The following is a 13,832-nucleotide window of genomic DNA, read 5'->3' as shown; positions in this document are numbered from 1 at the left end:
CTAAGACAAACAATGTGCCATTCTTCCTACAAGGAGTTTTACCTAAAAGCACCATGGGGAGCTGCATTCCTTGCTGTGACTGTGGCAGAATTTCTTTCAGGGCAAAGAACTGACTTCAGCTTTCAGCACTGCACGCACTCGAGAGAAACAATTTTCCATTTGCTTTCTCACTTTTAATGGCAAAGCATTCACCCACATCTGCGTGACTTCAGGACGGTCACCTCGGAAGCGCGGGCTGATGACACAAAGATCCTTCAGCTCCCTCCATCAGCTTGCCCTAAAATATGCATATTTTCCCAACTTCACGCATGCAATGTTGTCTAGAAACTCAGAACAAATACAGCCTCTTCCTAGAAGCAAAGACGGTACTAATTATTGCATCATGATGCGAGACAGCACTGCAGATGCCCTCAGCAGCCCACCACGCAGCCCTGCTCTCCCCATCTGCTCATGTGGCCACCAGGATATATTTTCCTATTTTTCTCCCCAGTAGCCACGGAAGCAATCTCTAATCAATAAGATACTCCTTACCAAGACCAAATGATTCAAGGGGAAGCCATGACCTGTCTGCTACGCCAATGAGTCAGTCCCTTCCCTTCTTAGAAATATAACTAACATCAGCAAATATGACAAAATGATGTACTGACAGCGCTGCCACGTTAGTGATGTGAGGGCAGGAAGCTGGGAAGCAGCGCTCCCCTCCAGTCAAAGCACAAAGAAACTTACAGCTCGTGCCACAGCGTAGAGCTGCTCTTGCCCTCCTGCCCCCCAAAAAGCAGCAGTGTGCCCCTTACCATTCTGCTGCATGCTGCTTTCACATGCATGCTGCTTCCCGCAGAAGTGCTGGGTGCTGCACACTGCCTGTGCTGATGTCTCGAGGATGGAGATGTCCTGCCTGTCTCCTGCCTCGCCCTGCTGTCCTTGGGAAGGAGACTCAGGCATTTTCACCCAGAAATGACCACGCAGAGAGAACTTTTTAGCTCAAATAAGGGCTTAACACAGAAAGTGATGGCTGTTGACAAGCAGCACCTTCAGATGTAGGGAGGCAGACCAACGCTCTCCTGCCCTGTGAGAAATAACCCAGAGCAAAATCCCTGTGTCAGTGTCACATGAGATGAATGCACTTCTCTAAGTGTTATGCACTGCAGAACGACACGCCAGCCACCAGCTGCAAACTATACGCAGCAAATCACCCACAGATTTGGTTTACTGTTAATTTTGCCTTTTTTCCCCTCCGTCCTCCTAGCACTGTCACTGTCTGTAGTGCTCTTGGTCAGGCCCTGGCAGACTAATGATGGGACTGTCACGTACTCAATGGCCATCTAAAGAAACAGATTCAAATTGTTTCTAGGAAATAAACACTCTGACAGTTGTTGCCTTCTGCAATAGACAAACACATTAGCCTGACTCTCTGGCTGTTAAAACAGGAAATCCAAAGTGCACAACAGTTGTAAAAAGGAGCTTTTATGGGGACTGTGCTAGTACGAACAGCAATCTATGCCAACCTCCCCTCTATCTAAAATCCCATTACAGATGCTTGAGCACTGATTGCAAAATGATTTGTTGTTAAACCAGAAAACAAATCGAAAATACTTGCATCTAAATTCCGAACTTTTTAAAAGAGCAAAATTGGCACTAACAGCTGCAGAAAGAAAATGCAGAAAGAAGCAAAATGTCTCACTTAACCCATCTCTGTGGGAAAGAGAAGGCATTGGCATCCAAGCTGGAGAGCAGCAGAATGAATCCCTCACCTCTCACTCACAACCTCCTATTATCTCCATCTGTTACCACTTCCACCCACCTACCTTCTCCATTGCAACCGCTCAGGGTCATCAGCACAGTATGAATCCAGCGCAGGTTTTGGGAGGCATCTGAAGCAACAGAGAGGGCCAGAAAGTACATCACATCCTATGGTGATGGTAACATAGCTGTCTGTCTTCCATCTACAGCTGGATGATCCGCATCACCAAATCACGTGTACATGATGTACTCACAGCAAAACAACCGTTCAGGAAACACAAAGCAGATCAGTAACGACCAGTGCTGGAGGACAGAACTGTGCTAAGAAGCAAAAGTTTTCCAGGTATGTCCAGAAAGCTGCAGATTCCCCATTCCTGGAGATGTTTAAGGTAAGGCTGGATGGGGCCCTGGGCAACCCCACCAGGTGTCTGATGTAGCAGTTGGCAGCTGTGCCCACAGCAGGGGGTTGGAACTCGATGATCTTTGAGGTCCCTTCAGCCCAATCCCTTCAATGACTCTGTGATTCGTTGTAACGCCTGAAATAGCTTTTTCTTTTAATCATAGTTCACTTTCAGGAAGGAAGGTTGCATGGAAGTTTTAGTTAAGACAACAGACAAACAACATTTCCAGGAAATTGCTGCAATTCCATTCTGCTCTTTAGGATCCAGAGTAATTGAGTGTGGAACAAACTATCCAGAAAAAACCACCACCACTACCACCACCACCACAATTCACAGCATCACAAAAAGACCCCAAGCAGGGGCTACAGCCCAGGAAGGTCTCAGCTGTGTCCCAGGAGCAGATTGCTATTTTTAACCAAGAAACTGCTGATGTTGCCTAAATGAAGGCTACGTGCAGTGAGAATTGCACTGCACTCGCCCAATGCCTCCTGCAACACCACCAAGAGCAAACTTTGGGGTTTCTCTTTGCCTTCTCTTTCAAGCTATGGACCACAATGCAAACAAACTGGCTTTAATTTAAGAATCATCCAGTTTCTAATTAAACAGCCATAGGCAGCTGGCTGGATACATTTTAATCAGTTTCAATAACCTATTGATTGCATACTGAAGCTTAAAAAATTAAAAGTAAAAAGATGATCGGGGAATTGTCCCATCTCAGAACAACAGTAGAACCCTCTGTAAATAACTCCTCTTTTAACCATCAGCTAAATGAACACTTCAATACCGCAGCACAAAGTCTTCTGCAAAATTACTTTAACTAACAAGCAGAAATTTATCAGCTTCAGCCAAAATCAATGCTGAAATCAATTTGAACACTGGTTGTGTCTAAAGGGGCTCATTGGCAATTTAGGGAAATTACACCATGTAAATGCCTGTGCTTTAATTGAACAGTTTCATCAACTAGGCTGTGATTGCTGTCCATTCATTTATTTACTTTCACTGCAGCTACCATTCTGCAAAGGAATGGTTTTTGTCAGACTCGAAGGAGGCACTTTATCTTCATTTTATGCACTTTCGTGCATAACAGATTTTATGAGGCAGGCAAGCGGTGGCCGGGGTCAGGAGAAACAAGTGCCCAGCAATCACTGGTCAGTCTTGTTTAAACTGCAGTGGCAATATGCAGAAACGTCACGGAGTATTTCCAACGCGGCCCAGCTATGATCACCACAACGCTAAAAATAAAACAGAATAACCACAAGGAGCAGAAAACGAATGTAATCTGGGGAAGGCACTAAATGAACATGCCTCCGTAGCTGTAGCACAGGACTGCAGGGAGCTGCGAGGTGCAGACAGATGTGTTGAGCACAAATGAGGACATTTTACCTTTTCATCCTTTCCCTTGCAGAGCAGCTCAGCAGCGCTGTGCAGGGCAGTGCTGGTGGCACACAGCCAGAGCCCAGTGCTTTGGGCACAGCTGCAGAGCTGGGTTTGGTCACTGCTCCGCTGCTCTGCTACCTGGGAAAACGTCAGCTTGAGTCTCTGCTTACCTTGCTGGATGCAGATAACGAGACAGGTCTCCTCTGCAAACAGAGGAGAATCTGAGAATTAAAGTATCTTAAGATGGGGCAAAGGGCGAGAGGGAACGGCCTCAAGCTGTGCCAGGGGAGATTCAGGTTGGACGTCAAGAAAAACAACTTCTCTGAAAGAGTGGTCAGGTGCTGGAATGGGCTGCCCAGGGAGCTGGTGGAGTCACCAACCCTGGAGGAACATTTAGATGTTGTACTGAGGGACACGGGTTAGTAGGAAACATTGGTGACGGGGGGACGGCGGGACTGGACCTCAGAGGAATTCTCCAACCTTGGTGATTCTATGATTCTATGACACTATTACAGCACTGGGGATTCCAGCAGAAAACCAGAAGTTAACGGTAGCTGAGAAGAACAAAGGGGAGCTACAAGAAGACAAGGGCTCTGCTGAGGTTTGAGCAGCACTGCAGTTAGCCTTTGGCAGGAGCTCCTTCACGGCAGCCTTGTGCACTGGAAGCCCTGGGACAAGCTAGCAAACCTCACAGAGCCAAAGCTCCTCAAGACAACAGTAAATCCCAGCCATCCCAGCACACAGAGCTGCTCCTCGCTAACGGCTCTGCCACGCTCACGCAGCACCGTCTGCAGGCTGTCGGGCAGGAGAAGATCCACGTCCCAGCTGTCTCGCCACTCGCAATCTTTAATGTGCTAATGGGGCACCCCGAGGTTGGCTGAGATGGAATGAAGACACGGGCATATGTTGGAATGCACAACTCGACCTAGCAGCAGTAGTGCTCAAGTAAATGGCTCGAACAAATTAAGCTCCCCATTTATCTGCACTTTCCCTGGCTATGCCTCTCATTTAGGTGGCACAGCAGCAGCAGCCGCTTCTCCTCCAATCACTCAGCTTAAAGTGAAGCCGTCTGGTTTAAGAGCATTCTGCTAAGATGAGAACTCATTCTCTCCTCTCCTTCCCTCTCTTCCAGATTCTAGATAACCACAAATTAATTACAGCATCGTTGGGACTTTACGTTTATTACAGTACAAGAGCTTGCTGCTCTTTAAGACTCCTCTAACAGAATCCAGAGTACTTACATACCATACTTACATACATACTTACATCCCATACACGATACGTCCTTTAAAAGCAATCCCAGGTGCACAAACCTACACTGTTCTCTAAGAATATCTTCTTTCTCATTAGCTACAATTACAAAGCAAACACTAGAAAACGAGATAAGAAAAATATTCTTCTTGCTTGTTTATAAATGAAGCAAAGAGTGATGCTCTGGATCTGCCATGTTAGAGACTTCCAACCGTAACTACCTGCTCATGTCTACTGCCTAACACTTAGATGCAAAACACACACAACCACGTATTTTTTCTTCTAAACAGTTTGACGTAGCACATACATCACATCAGAAACCTTATTTCATTGAAGTAAAGGAACAGTCTTACAAAAAAAAAAAAAAAAAGAAAAAAAAGGAGTCTCTCAGAGCCCTGCAGCCAACGATGGATCTGAAGGATGCTGCTGAGAAGTATAGACTTCAAATGCCTTTTGGTATGCTAGCTAATTATTTTCTCTAAAGAAGCAATTTAATACCCCAAGTGCACTAGTGTAGGCCTTCTGTATGGGTGAAGCAGCCCAGACCATACATTCTCCATCCTACCAATTTCTAGCCATTAGCTGAAAAAAAATTGGAAGGTCTGCTGCAAAGCTGTCAGGTTGTGCGAGCACAGCGTAACCATCGCAGGGAACCACAGCACCGGTCTTACAGCACTGCACAGAAACTGGAAATCCCACTGCAAATAAACTACAATCATGGGAGGCAGAAGAGAAAGGTTCTGGGGTGCTTCCTGCCTTTGCTGTGGCAGATTTCACCCTTTTCTTGATAGGGTACATGCCTCCACGGCTCACCAGTGGAATAATTCCTGCTTTTTGATTGTGTATTCAAATACACTTTTTGAATATACAGCTTTGGATCTGCCGCCCGTTCACACATTCCTGAACACCCAAACAAACAGAAGGAATAATTAAATGACTCTGCCATACCTATCACTGCAGCTGTTGGATATTAGGAACAATTTACTCTCTGGAAGGGCAGTGCTGCCCTGCACAGCAGCCCAGGGAGGAGGGGTCACCATCCCTGGGGGTGTTCCAGAACTGCAGGGATGTGGCACTGAGGGATCTCAGAGGGCTTTTCCAACCTTCATGATTCCATGATTTTATAATCATTCTTCAATTAAGAAAATACTGTATCAAAATCTAGGGGAAAAGCAGGAGGTCAAAGAACTATAGAAATCTCTCCTCTTTTTAGAAAAGGAAAACATTTAGATTCAGCAAGTTCTCACTAGAAATATTGCTATAAAGTATTGATTTTTTTTACCAGACTCAATTGACTGAAAAGTTGTTTGTATAGCAATATTGGCCAAGCCAATATACTGGAACAATTTTGCTACACACAGTAATCAAGTGTATTTCTAAAGTATAATTATACTGTCATAAAAATAAAGCTAAGACACCTCTTCTCCAAGCAATAAAACAGTTGCAGCTGTAAAGAACCCAAACAAATGAAGCAAATTTTCTAACTAAACATAGCGTCTTCCAAAGAGAACAAAAACACCTCTCCTCTCCCCCACTTAAGCCAAGGTTGGCATGAAAAGTGATCAATACTTCAATCTCAATAAACTATTTCAATAGTAGTTAATTCATGTGGAAAGAGAGGCTGAAAATTTTTGCTCAGCGACCTGCGACACGCTATCTTGTTTGCTGAATGCTGATAATATATCATTGCCATAATGGATATGACTTAGTATAAAGAGCTGGGAAGAAAGGAAGGGGAGAAAGAGAAGGATGCTACATGCACACAGTCATTCTTTAGGTTCCAATCAATACTACACACAGCCTCTTCTGAAACGAACCGACAGCAAGGAACGCTGGAAGAGGAAAACAGCCAAACGTTTGCAATTAATTTTATTTGACAAATGTTCATTGATTTAGTGGAATAAAATCTATGTGGGCTGCTCTCTATGACTAGTGCAATCCAGCTACCTGTAAGTATTCCATTTTGCAATTTCTTATTGGCTTGTGCAGCACGGCTGCTCCTTCAGCCAGGGGATTGGGCTCCCCATACCCAGGGGGGATTGCTGTGGTGGGAGAAGGTCTACCTGCTTTTTCACAAAGCATGGGGAATGGCAGCTCCCTGCAGCAATGGCAACTGGCAGCTCTTCTGGGATGTAAGAGTCACCTGGTGCAATTCCTCAATCCAGCACAACAGGAAACAAGTGTGGGAAGGCTCGAGAGGAACACAAAGCTTTGGAGCAGCACAGTTTGGAGAGGAAATAGGAGAATATAAATATTTTATAGTATTTGCATTGCAAAGAAAAATCAGACTTCAGGAACGTGCAAATGACTCACAAAAATGGTGCCCATTCCCTGGAGCTCTGAAGAATGGTATCTACACTGGAGAGAACACTGCAAAGTCACTGCAATCGCCAGTTTAAAATGTGAACAGTAAAAAGAGAAAGACCGAATCAATTCCATGGTGGGGAGGAAGGCTCATGTTTTTACAGGTCTGATTTTTGACTTTCCCAAATTGCAACCAACACTCAAAAAACTTAAGGAAGCAAATCACAGCAGCAGCCCAAACAATCCTGCATTCCTTCCTATGCTATTATCCTCCGAAACTTCAATGCTCTCATCTCTGGTGCTTCCCCACTGCTGCAGACTGTTACTAGAAGAGTCACTTACATTTGTGTAAGAATATGAAACAAAGAGCTGGTAGGTAACTATCCCGCCCTTCCGAAAGACAAAGCCTGAAGGTGCATGTTTGGCTTTATACAGCATTTTAACCAAACTTCTCATATGAATTTTACAAAAGGCGGAGTACATACAATGCATGTGGCAGAGTTATAGAGGAAGAGGTATTTGTATATCAATTTCTGCACCCAAAGGCACTGTGCTGCCTGGCAGGCCGTTACACACAGCAAGGAGGGAGGAGCAGAGCTGCTCCATGGGAGCAGAGCACGCTAAGCTGACCGAGGGATGCCAAGTTCAGGAGATCTTAATGCAAAAAGATCAGCAAAGCACACATTCACTTGCCTTACTTTGCATTCCTTAGACTTTGGCCACCATCAGACGCAGGACAAAGGAGACTTTTGGTACAAGGGCCATCCTTCTGCTGCTCAGTGTTTCACATAGCTAACTCCTATTTCAGCTAAGTAGCTAACGAAAGTCATGCCAAATTTGGCAACCATGATGCAAGAGGGGTCCCCCCTTTGTGGGCTATTTCTTTTCCCTGCACAGACTTCAGGTGCCTCTCCCAGGGAACGCAACCCTCCTGGGCCACACTTCTCCCACTCTCATTCACAGCTGGAGCTGCAGCAGTGTATGGGGATGGGGAGGAACCTTTCCCAAGCCAGAAAACATCAAGGCATCACAGGCTGAGCCGTGCAGCTCAATGCTCTCTCTCACAATCACAGAATCATGGAATATGCCAAGTTGGAAGGGACCCACACGGATCACTGAGTCCAACTCCAAATGTTACTATAAAGAAAAGAATCCTGTTTGTGCTAGTTGCTTGGTCTAGGAATATCTTTCCCCAGGAGAAGGTGAATGAGCTCCATTCCATCTGCACGGCTAACCTAATTTCTGAAGAGTCCATTCAGACACTACTGCTGTCCCTTCGAGGTTAACCAAGTCCACTCCTGTTAGACCTTCTGCAAGAAGAACTAGGCGGGCTGTTTATTATGCTGGCAGCCCATCACAAATTAAGCTAAATGCACCGTAGCTTTTAAAACATTTTTTAGAAAATGTTAATATCAAAGTTAGAATGCATAAGGTATAAACAAAATCCTAATGGGATGCTGGGTTACTGTATATGGTAAATAGCTCTCCGGAGGAAACCTTTATTACTCCCTCAGGGCTTTCATACAAAGTATGGATTTCTTAATTCCTAGCAGAATATTTTTCATACACCACTGCAGACTATTAAGTACCAGATATTACATTATGTAGTTTAAACTTTGCACTATGCATGAGAAAGACCTTCCTGTCGAGAAAACTATCTCTCTGCTATTATAATCTTTACAATATTAAAATTAATATTGGCTGCAGGGTATAAGCTTCACCACCAAAATTTGGGGGAGTTGATCATTTAATGTATTCATCAGCCTGTGCGTGAAGCTTCTCATAGGGGAAAGAAGGCACTGCGACAGCGAGAGGGGTATTTACTAATTTAGAACTGCTGGAAAGAGGCACAGCCACCGTGTTACCACGTCCCACTGGTGTCACTCAGCACCGGGCTGCACAGGGCGTGGTGAGCCAGCAAGAGTAATGGCACTGCAAATACCAAAGGCAATTCATTATGCTTCAGGACATTTCAAGTTCCACTTGTGAACCATTAACTTGTTACCCAGGAGGGATTCCAAGCTAAGCATTAAAAAGATTATAAAATGCACCAGCCCTCACGGCGCCCAAAAGCAGATACCTTGTAAATATGTAAAGAGAATTCTTAAGAAGTTTATATTAAGAATTTCTTTTATAGCCTTTTCTGCATAGCAGTAACGGCCCACCTACATCTCACTGCATATGTGAATGGGGAAAAAAAAAAAAAAAAAAAAAAAGCACTTACATTTTATTTTCAAAAATGTTAAATGAAATTGAACACTCACTTGTAGACCGTGCCTCCATTGCCATGACCGAGGATGTCTCGATACCGTATGTCTTGTTCATTCATCTCCACAAGAAAGAAAGAAAAACAAAAGAGATGTCATGCTGTGGATGGAAATGTCAAGGAAAAGCAACTCTAGGCCATAAACAACAAGCAGTCTGGGTCATTTCAAGTTCAGCTGCAAGAACGAGAAGATCAATACAACATTTGCTGTCCAATTTATAAAAGACGATACCAAGGGACAAAGTGATGGAAAGTTTAATGACAATTTGTTTGCCTGGGTCATTTCATTAAAGTTTGATAAAAGGTGTCAAAATGGAATGATATAATATAGCTGAAGAGGGTCAGGTCACAGATAACTGATAGGAAAAGGGTCTCCAGAACAGCACATAACCAAAGCCAAAGTTGGAGGTGAATGGAAACAATCCAACAGAAAAACTGTCATCTTAAGCGTGGCTGGAAAAGTTCCTGATTTATTCTGGAATCAGCTTAATTGATGCTAACTTAGGACAGCTCTGCCAGCAGGATTACTTCGCAGTGCTTAATTTTCATACACAACTAACTCACCTAACTAAAGCAAATATGAAGAAGCAAGAATAGCCTGTAAATGCTATCCAATAAAAAGCAGTTTTCCTTGAGATACAAAACAAAGCACTTGCTTTGGTCTCTGCTCACTGGGACACCTTTCCAGATACGGCAGCGTCCTCAATTCTTCAAGCAACAGCCAGGTATAAGCACCACACACTGGGAATGCTGGAATTTGTGACTTTTCTGCTATGAATTTTCACAAAAGCTTATCAGCGCCACCTCAACGGTCAACCAAAAGAAGAACTAAGTTCAACCTTTCCACACACAAATACAGCCATACTGAATCTCAGGCTAAATCACCTTACAAAACAATCACTGAAGATGTTTTTTGTAATGCCCACGCCTGCTAAAAAGAGACCTCTGAAGCAGAATAAGTTCTGTGCTATATGCATTCTCCATTCCAAAAAGATCTCCTCTATAGCCTTTTCACTGCAGTGAACTGGGCAATTCCCATTTTTAAATGGCATTTCTCTTGCAATCTGCGACCAAATCATTAATTTATTTGTGTACATCATGTATTTTTCACGATACCAAGTTAAATGTTCACCACAAGTTGACAAAGGCTTCCAACAGAAAACCCCATGATGCAACTTCCATGTCAGTGATGTCAGTGAGATAAGAGGAACTTTGCCCTGGCTTCAGCTGGAACAAATAAGTGGTGGCAATGAGCCGAAATGCCCCAGTCAGCACTCAGCATGTCTTAGCAGTAGAAATGGAATGTTTAGTTGATTTAAAATAGCATCTTATAAGGACAGGAAAGCTGAACTCCAAAACTTGCATTCTGTTCTTTCAGTACCTTGTTTCCCCCAAGAAACACTTTCTGCAATGCATTTCTTCCGATGAGGCAAAATCTCTGAGTTCTGAGAGAACGAGAAATACCTCAAAGCTGAAGTAAACCCTGCATTATTACCTATTATTAGTTAAACCTGGGCCAGGTACCTCCAAATGGTATGAACGTGCCCACTGAAATGCCAAGGTTAAGGTACTTCATAAAGCAGTAATTCAGGAATGGAGTTTAAAATATGTGAAGAATAGATACCAGGGTCCTGTGTTTTAAAAATAACTTCTCCCAGGCTGCCAAACCCATTAATTTAAAGCACGTTTGCTGTTTAAGGCTTTCGTTAATCCTCCAGTCTTGGAGGTAGCAACAAACACGTTTCTCCTATATTCGCAGCACCGTTCTCACAAATAAAACTCTTAGGAGAAATCAAATGAATCCACCACGCTAGGAGCACACTTGGATCTTTGCTTCTTGGGGGAAAAAGAAATATTTTTTTGTAGCTACGCAAGTTATAAGCAATAAATTGAGCAGAACGAGAGACATAAAACGTGTTCTCGTTTCTCCTCCTTCCGAATGGGAAGAAAGTGCATCTCCTTGTGGGGCTCCACAAAAGAACCGGGCAATGGGGAAGGGGCAGTGAGCCCCGCCAGCACAAGGAGCAGAGAGAAACCGTGATTTACTGGCTCAAATAAAGGTGCCAAAAACGTGCCGTGATTTATTTGTTTGACTGGGAAAACTGGATTCTCAATCACAAAATGATAACGTAACAGCAATGAACTCGATGGCACGGGCTGGAATATTAAAGCTGCAAAATCAAGTTTGATTGGATGCCAATATTAATGGAATTAATGGAAAAGCAAACCAGACTCCAATTACGGATCAGCAACAAAACGCCCTCGTTTATGCCTGATGTTTTTGAAAGAAATCAGCATCTGTCTCTTGTAAATCATTAAAAGCAAAATGCTCAATTAATCCTTATTTTATTTGTAGAGGCCGACAGAGGCAAAGTCCTGTAGCCATACCTTTGCTTTAGGAATCGAAGCAATAATGGTTTCAGAAAGCAGTCACACTCTATGAGCAGACAATTGAAGAGATTTAGTAAATCCCACTTTATAGAGCAGAGACTAATCGGAAAACACGAGCCAGTCAAATGTTTCTTATGAACTGTTGACACTATATCAATGCTGAATCAATTGGTGGCATTTACTCTGAGTGACAGAAAAGAAATAAATATTTATATCACATCACCTATATCAATGAACCTGGGCAGAAAGCTATTTCTAACCTGTCAATATTTGATTATCTTGAAGAATCATGTCCCCTTCTTTTAATGATTAATATGAATTCCTTATTAAACCTAAATGGAAACTACGAGAGGGACATCATTATGAATGCCTGAAAGCAGAAACTGACAAAAAATAATAAAAAATAACAGCCCAACCCATATTTAAGTAACGATAAGTGTGATGTAATCCCCCAAAGGAGGAAAAGTTTAGGTTATAACCAGAAACCTATTCCCACTTACAGATCTGTGACCAAATTATGCAGAACACAATGCATTTTCTCTTGACTGTTTGTGTGCACCTCTGCAGGGAAGGCTAGATAAAAGATTAAAACTTACTCTGAATTTTCTTTGGGTTTAAGTAACTTCTTATGTAAGATTTTTGGTTCTTTCTCAAATTCTACTGCACAGGAAAGAAATCTGTAACAGTCTATGGCAGGGCACAAAGTGCACTCATCTCTGTTGCTCAGAACGAGTTAAATGCCAAATTCAGCCTATGGACACAATCACAAGAAAATAGCTTTTACTCATGTTCAGTATTTCCACTTCAGAATAATATTCCAAACAGGAGGTACGATATTGGAGTAACCATCACATTCCATTTTAAAAGCTCAGAAGCATGCTGGCACTTAAATCGTTTTAAGTTAGCCACAGAATTATGTTCTTTAGCTATAGTTTTGGAACATTAATAAACCCACCCAGTAAAAAAATCCGTGAATATTAAACCACACCTGCACACATAAGGAACGCTGACAGGCTTGAAAATGCACTTCCAAGCTGTACTCAAAGGATGCAGCACCAAACAGACAAGGTTACAATTCGGGGCTGTTAGACTCACATTTTAAAGGGGCACTCTCATCTATTAGACCATAATGTTACAGGTGATACTGAAGGACAAGCGTGAAGACCAGCCTTTATCTTCTTGACACGCTCAACTACAACTACTTGATTCATGAAATGCCAATGAGGCTTGGAGAGGTCATTGTGTGAAGGCACTGAATACGCATCTGAGATAATTAAGATTTCAGCCTTCGAAACATGGAGGGGAAGTGAACAGCAGTTAAGAAAATCAATAAGAGTCTTTTATTTGCAGTGACACAGATGTCTCAGTCAATAGAGCCTAATAGGCAAGCTTGATCGCAACGGACAGGTGCCTGCCTCCAAGGCTATCAAAGGGCTTTCGCTATGACAAACATTAAAATATATTTATGTTGCTACTGAAGAATCTGGGATTCTTCTAAGGTAGTTTAATTTAACGGCGTATATTTAAAGTCACTGCACTGTGTGAGCCTGCCCGGGTGCTCGGTTCAAAATGAGTAAGAAATGATGCTCCGTTTGCTCAAGACGTTCCCCTGCCCATCAACTTTTACATTAAACCTTTCACTTCTGGCTGCCAGCACCCAAACGCCTGAAGCACGATGAGAAAGTAACAAGGCAGCATTCTGCAGCTTTGGCTTTGTTGTTGTTCTGAGGCTTGTGTGCTTGTTTGCTGCTTTTAAAGGAGCTGCAGAATAAAGGGACTGCAAATAGGGCAAAAAACAGCTTCCTTGCAAGAACCCATATTTAAGTATCTACTGCCCTAAAAATACGAAGGTCACTCTAGCAGTTGACTTAGTTATTCAAAATTGATTAACTTTCTTCCCTGAAATTGTGGCAGCAGTGCAACATGTGTGAGATACTTCAATTTATTCGGAGCTAAATCTGATTAGCACATTTTGAGAAATGGGAAGCAAATTGCTATGCCAATCAAAGTAAACCAGGACACATAACTCATTCATATCATGAAAGTTTTCATGGCCTCTCCAGTTCTGTATTAAAAGAACGGATTATAACAAAGTGAGCAGT

General features: G+C 42.9%; 1 protein-coding gene across 5 annotated transcripts in view; it reads right to left on the bottom strand.

Moving 5' to 3' along the window:
- Positions 1-13,832, bottom strand: part of MAP2K5 (mitogen-activated protein kinase kinase 5) — a 110,442-nt gene that overhangs the window by 76,839 nt on the left and 19,771 nt on the right. For all 5 annotated transcript variants that reach the window (XM_085234404.1, XM_085234403.1, XM_085234402.1 and 2 more), the window contains exon 8: positions 9,338-9,402. In XM_085234404.1, the coding sequence (XP_085090530.1) occupies positions 9,338-9,402 (65 nt within the window). The remainder of the gene's footprint in view (positions 1-9,337; positions 9,403-13,832) is intronic.

Source organism: Meleagris gallopavo, chromosome 12, assembly GCF_905368555.1.
Source record: "Meleagris gallopavo chromosome 12, MGAL_WU_HG_1.1, whole genome shotgun sequence".
In the NCBI taxonomy this organism is placed as follows: Eukaryota; Metazoa; Chordata; class Aves; order Galliformes; family Phasianidae; genus Meleagris; species Meleagris gallopavo.
Note: the sequence above shows the minus strand (reverse complement) of the source record. Positions and strands in the feature narration are given on the sequence as shown.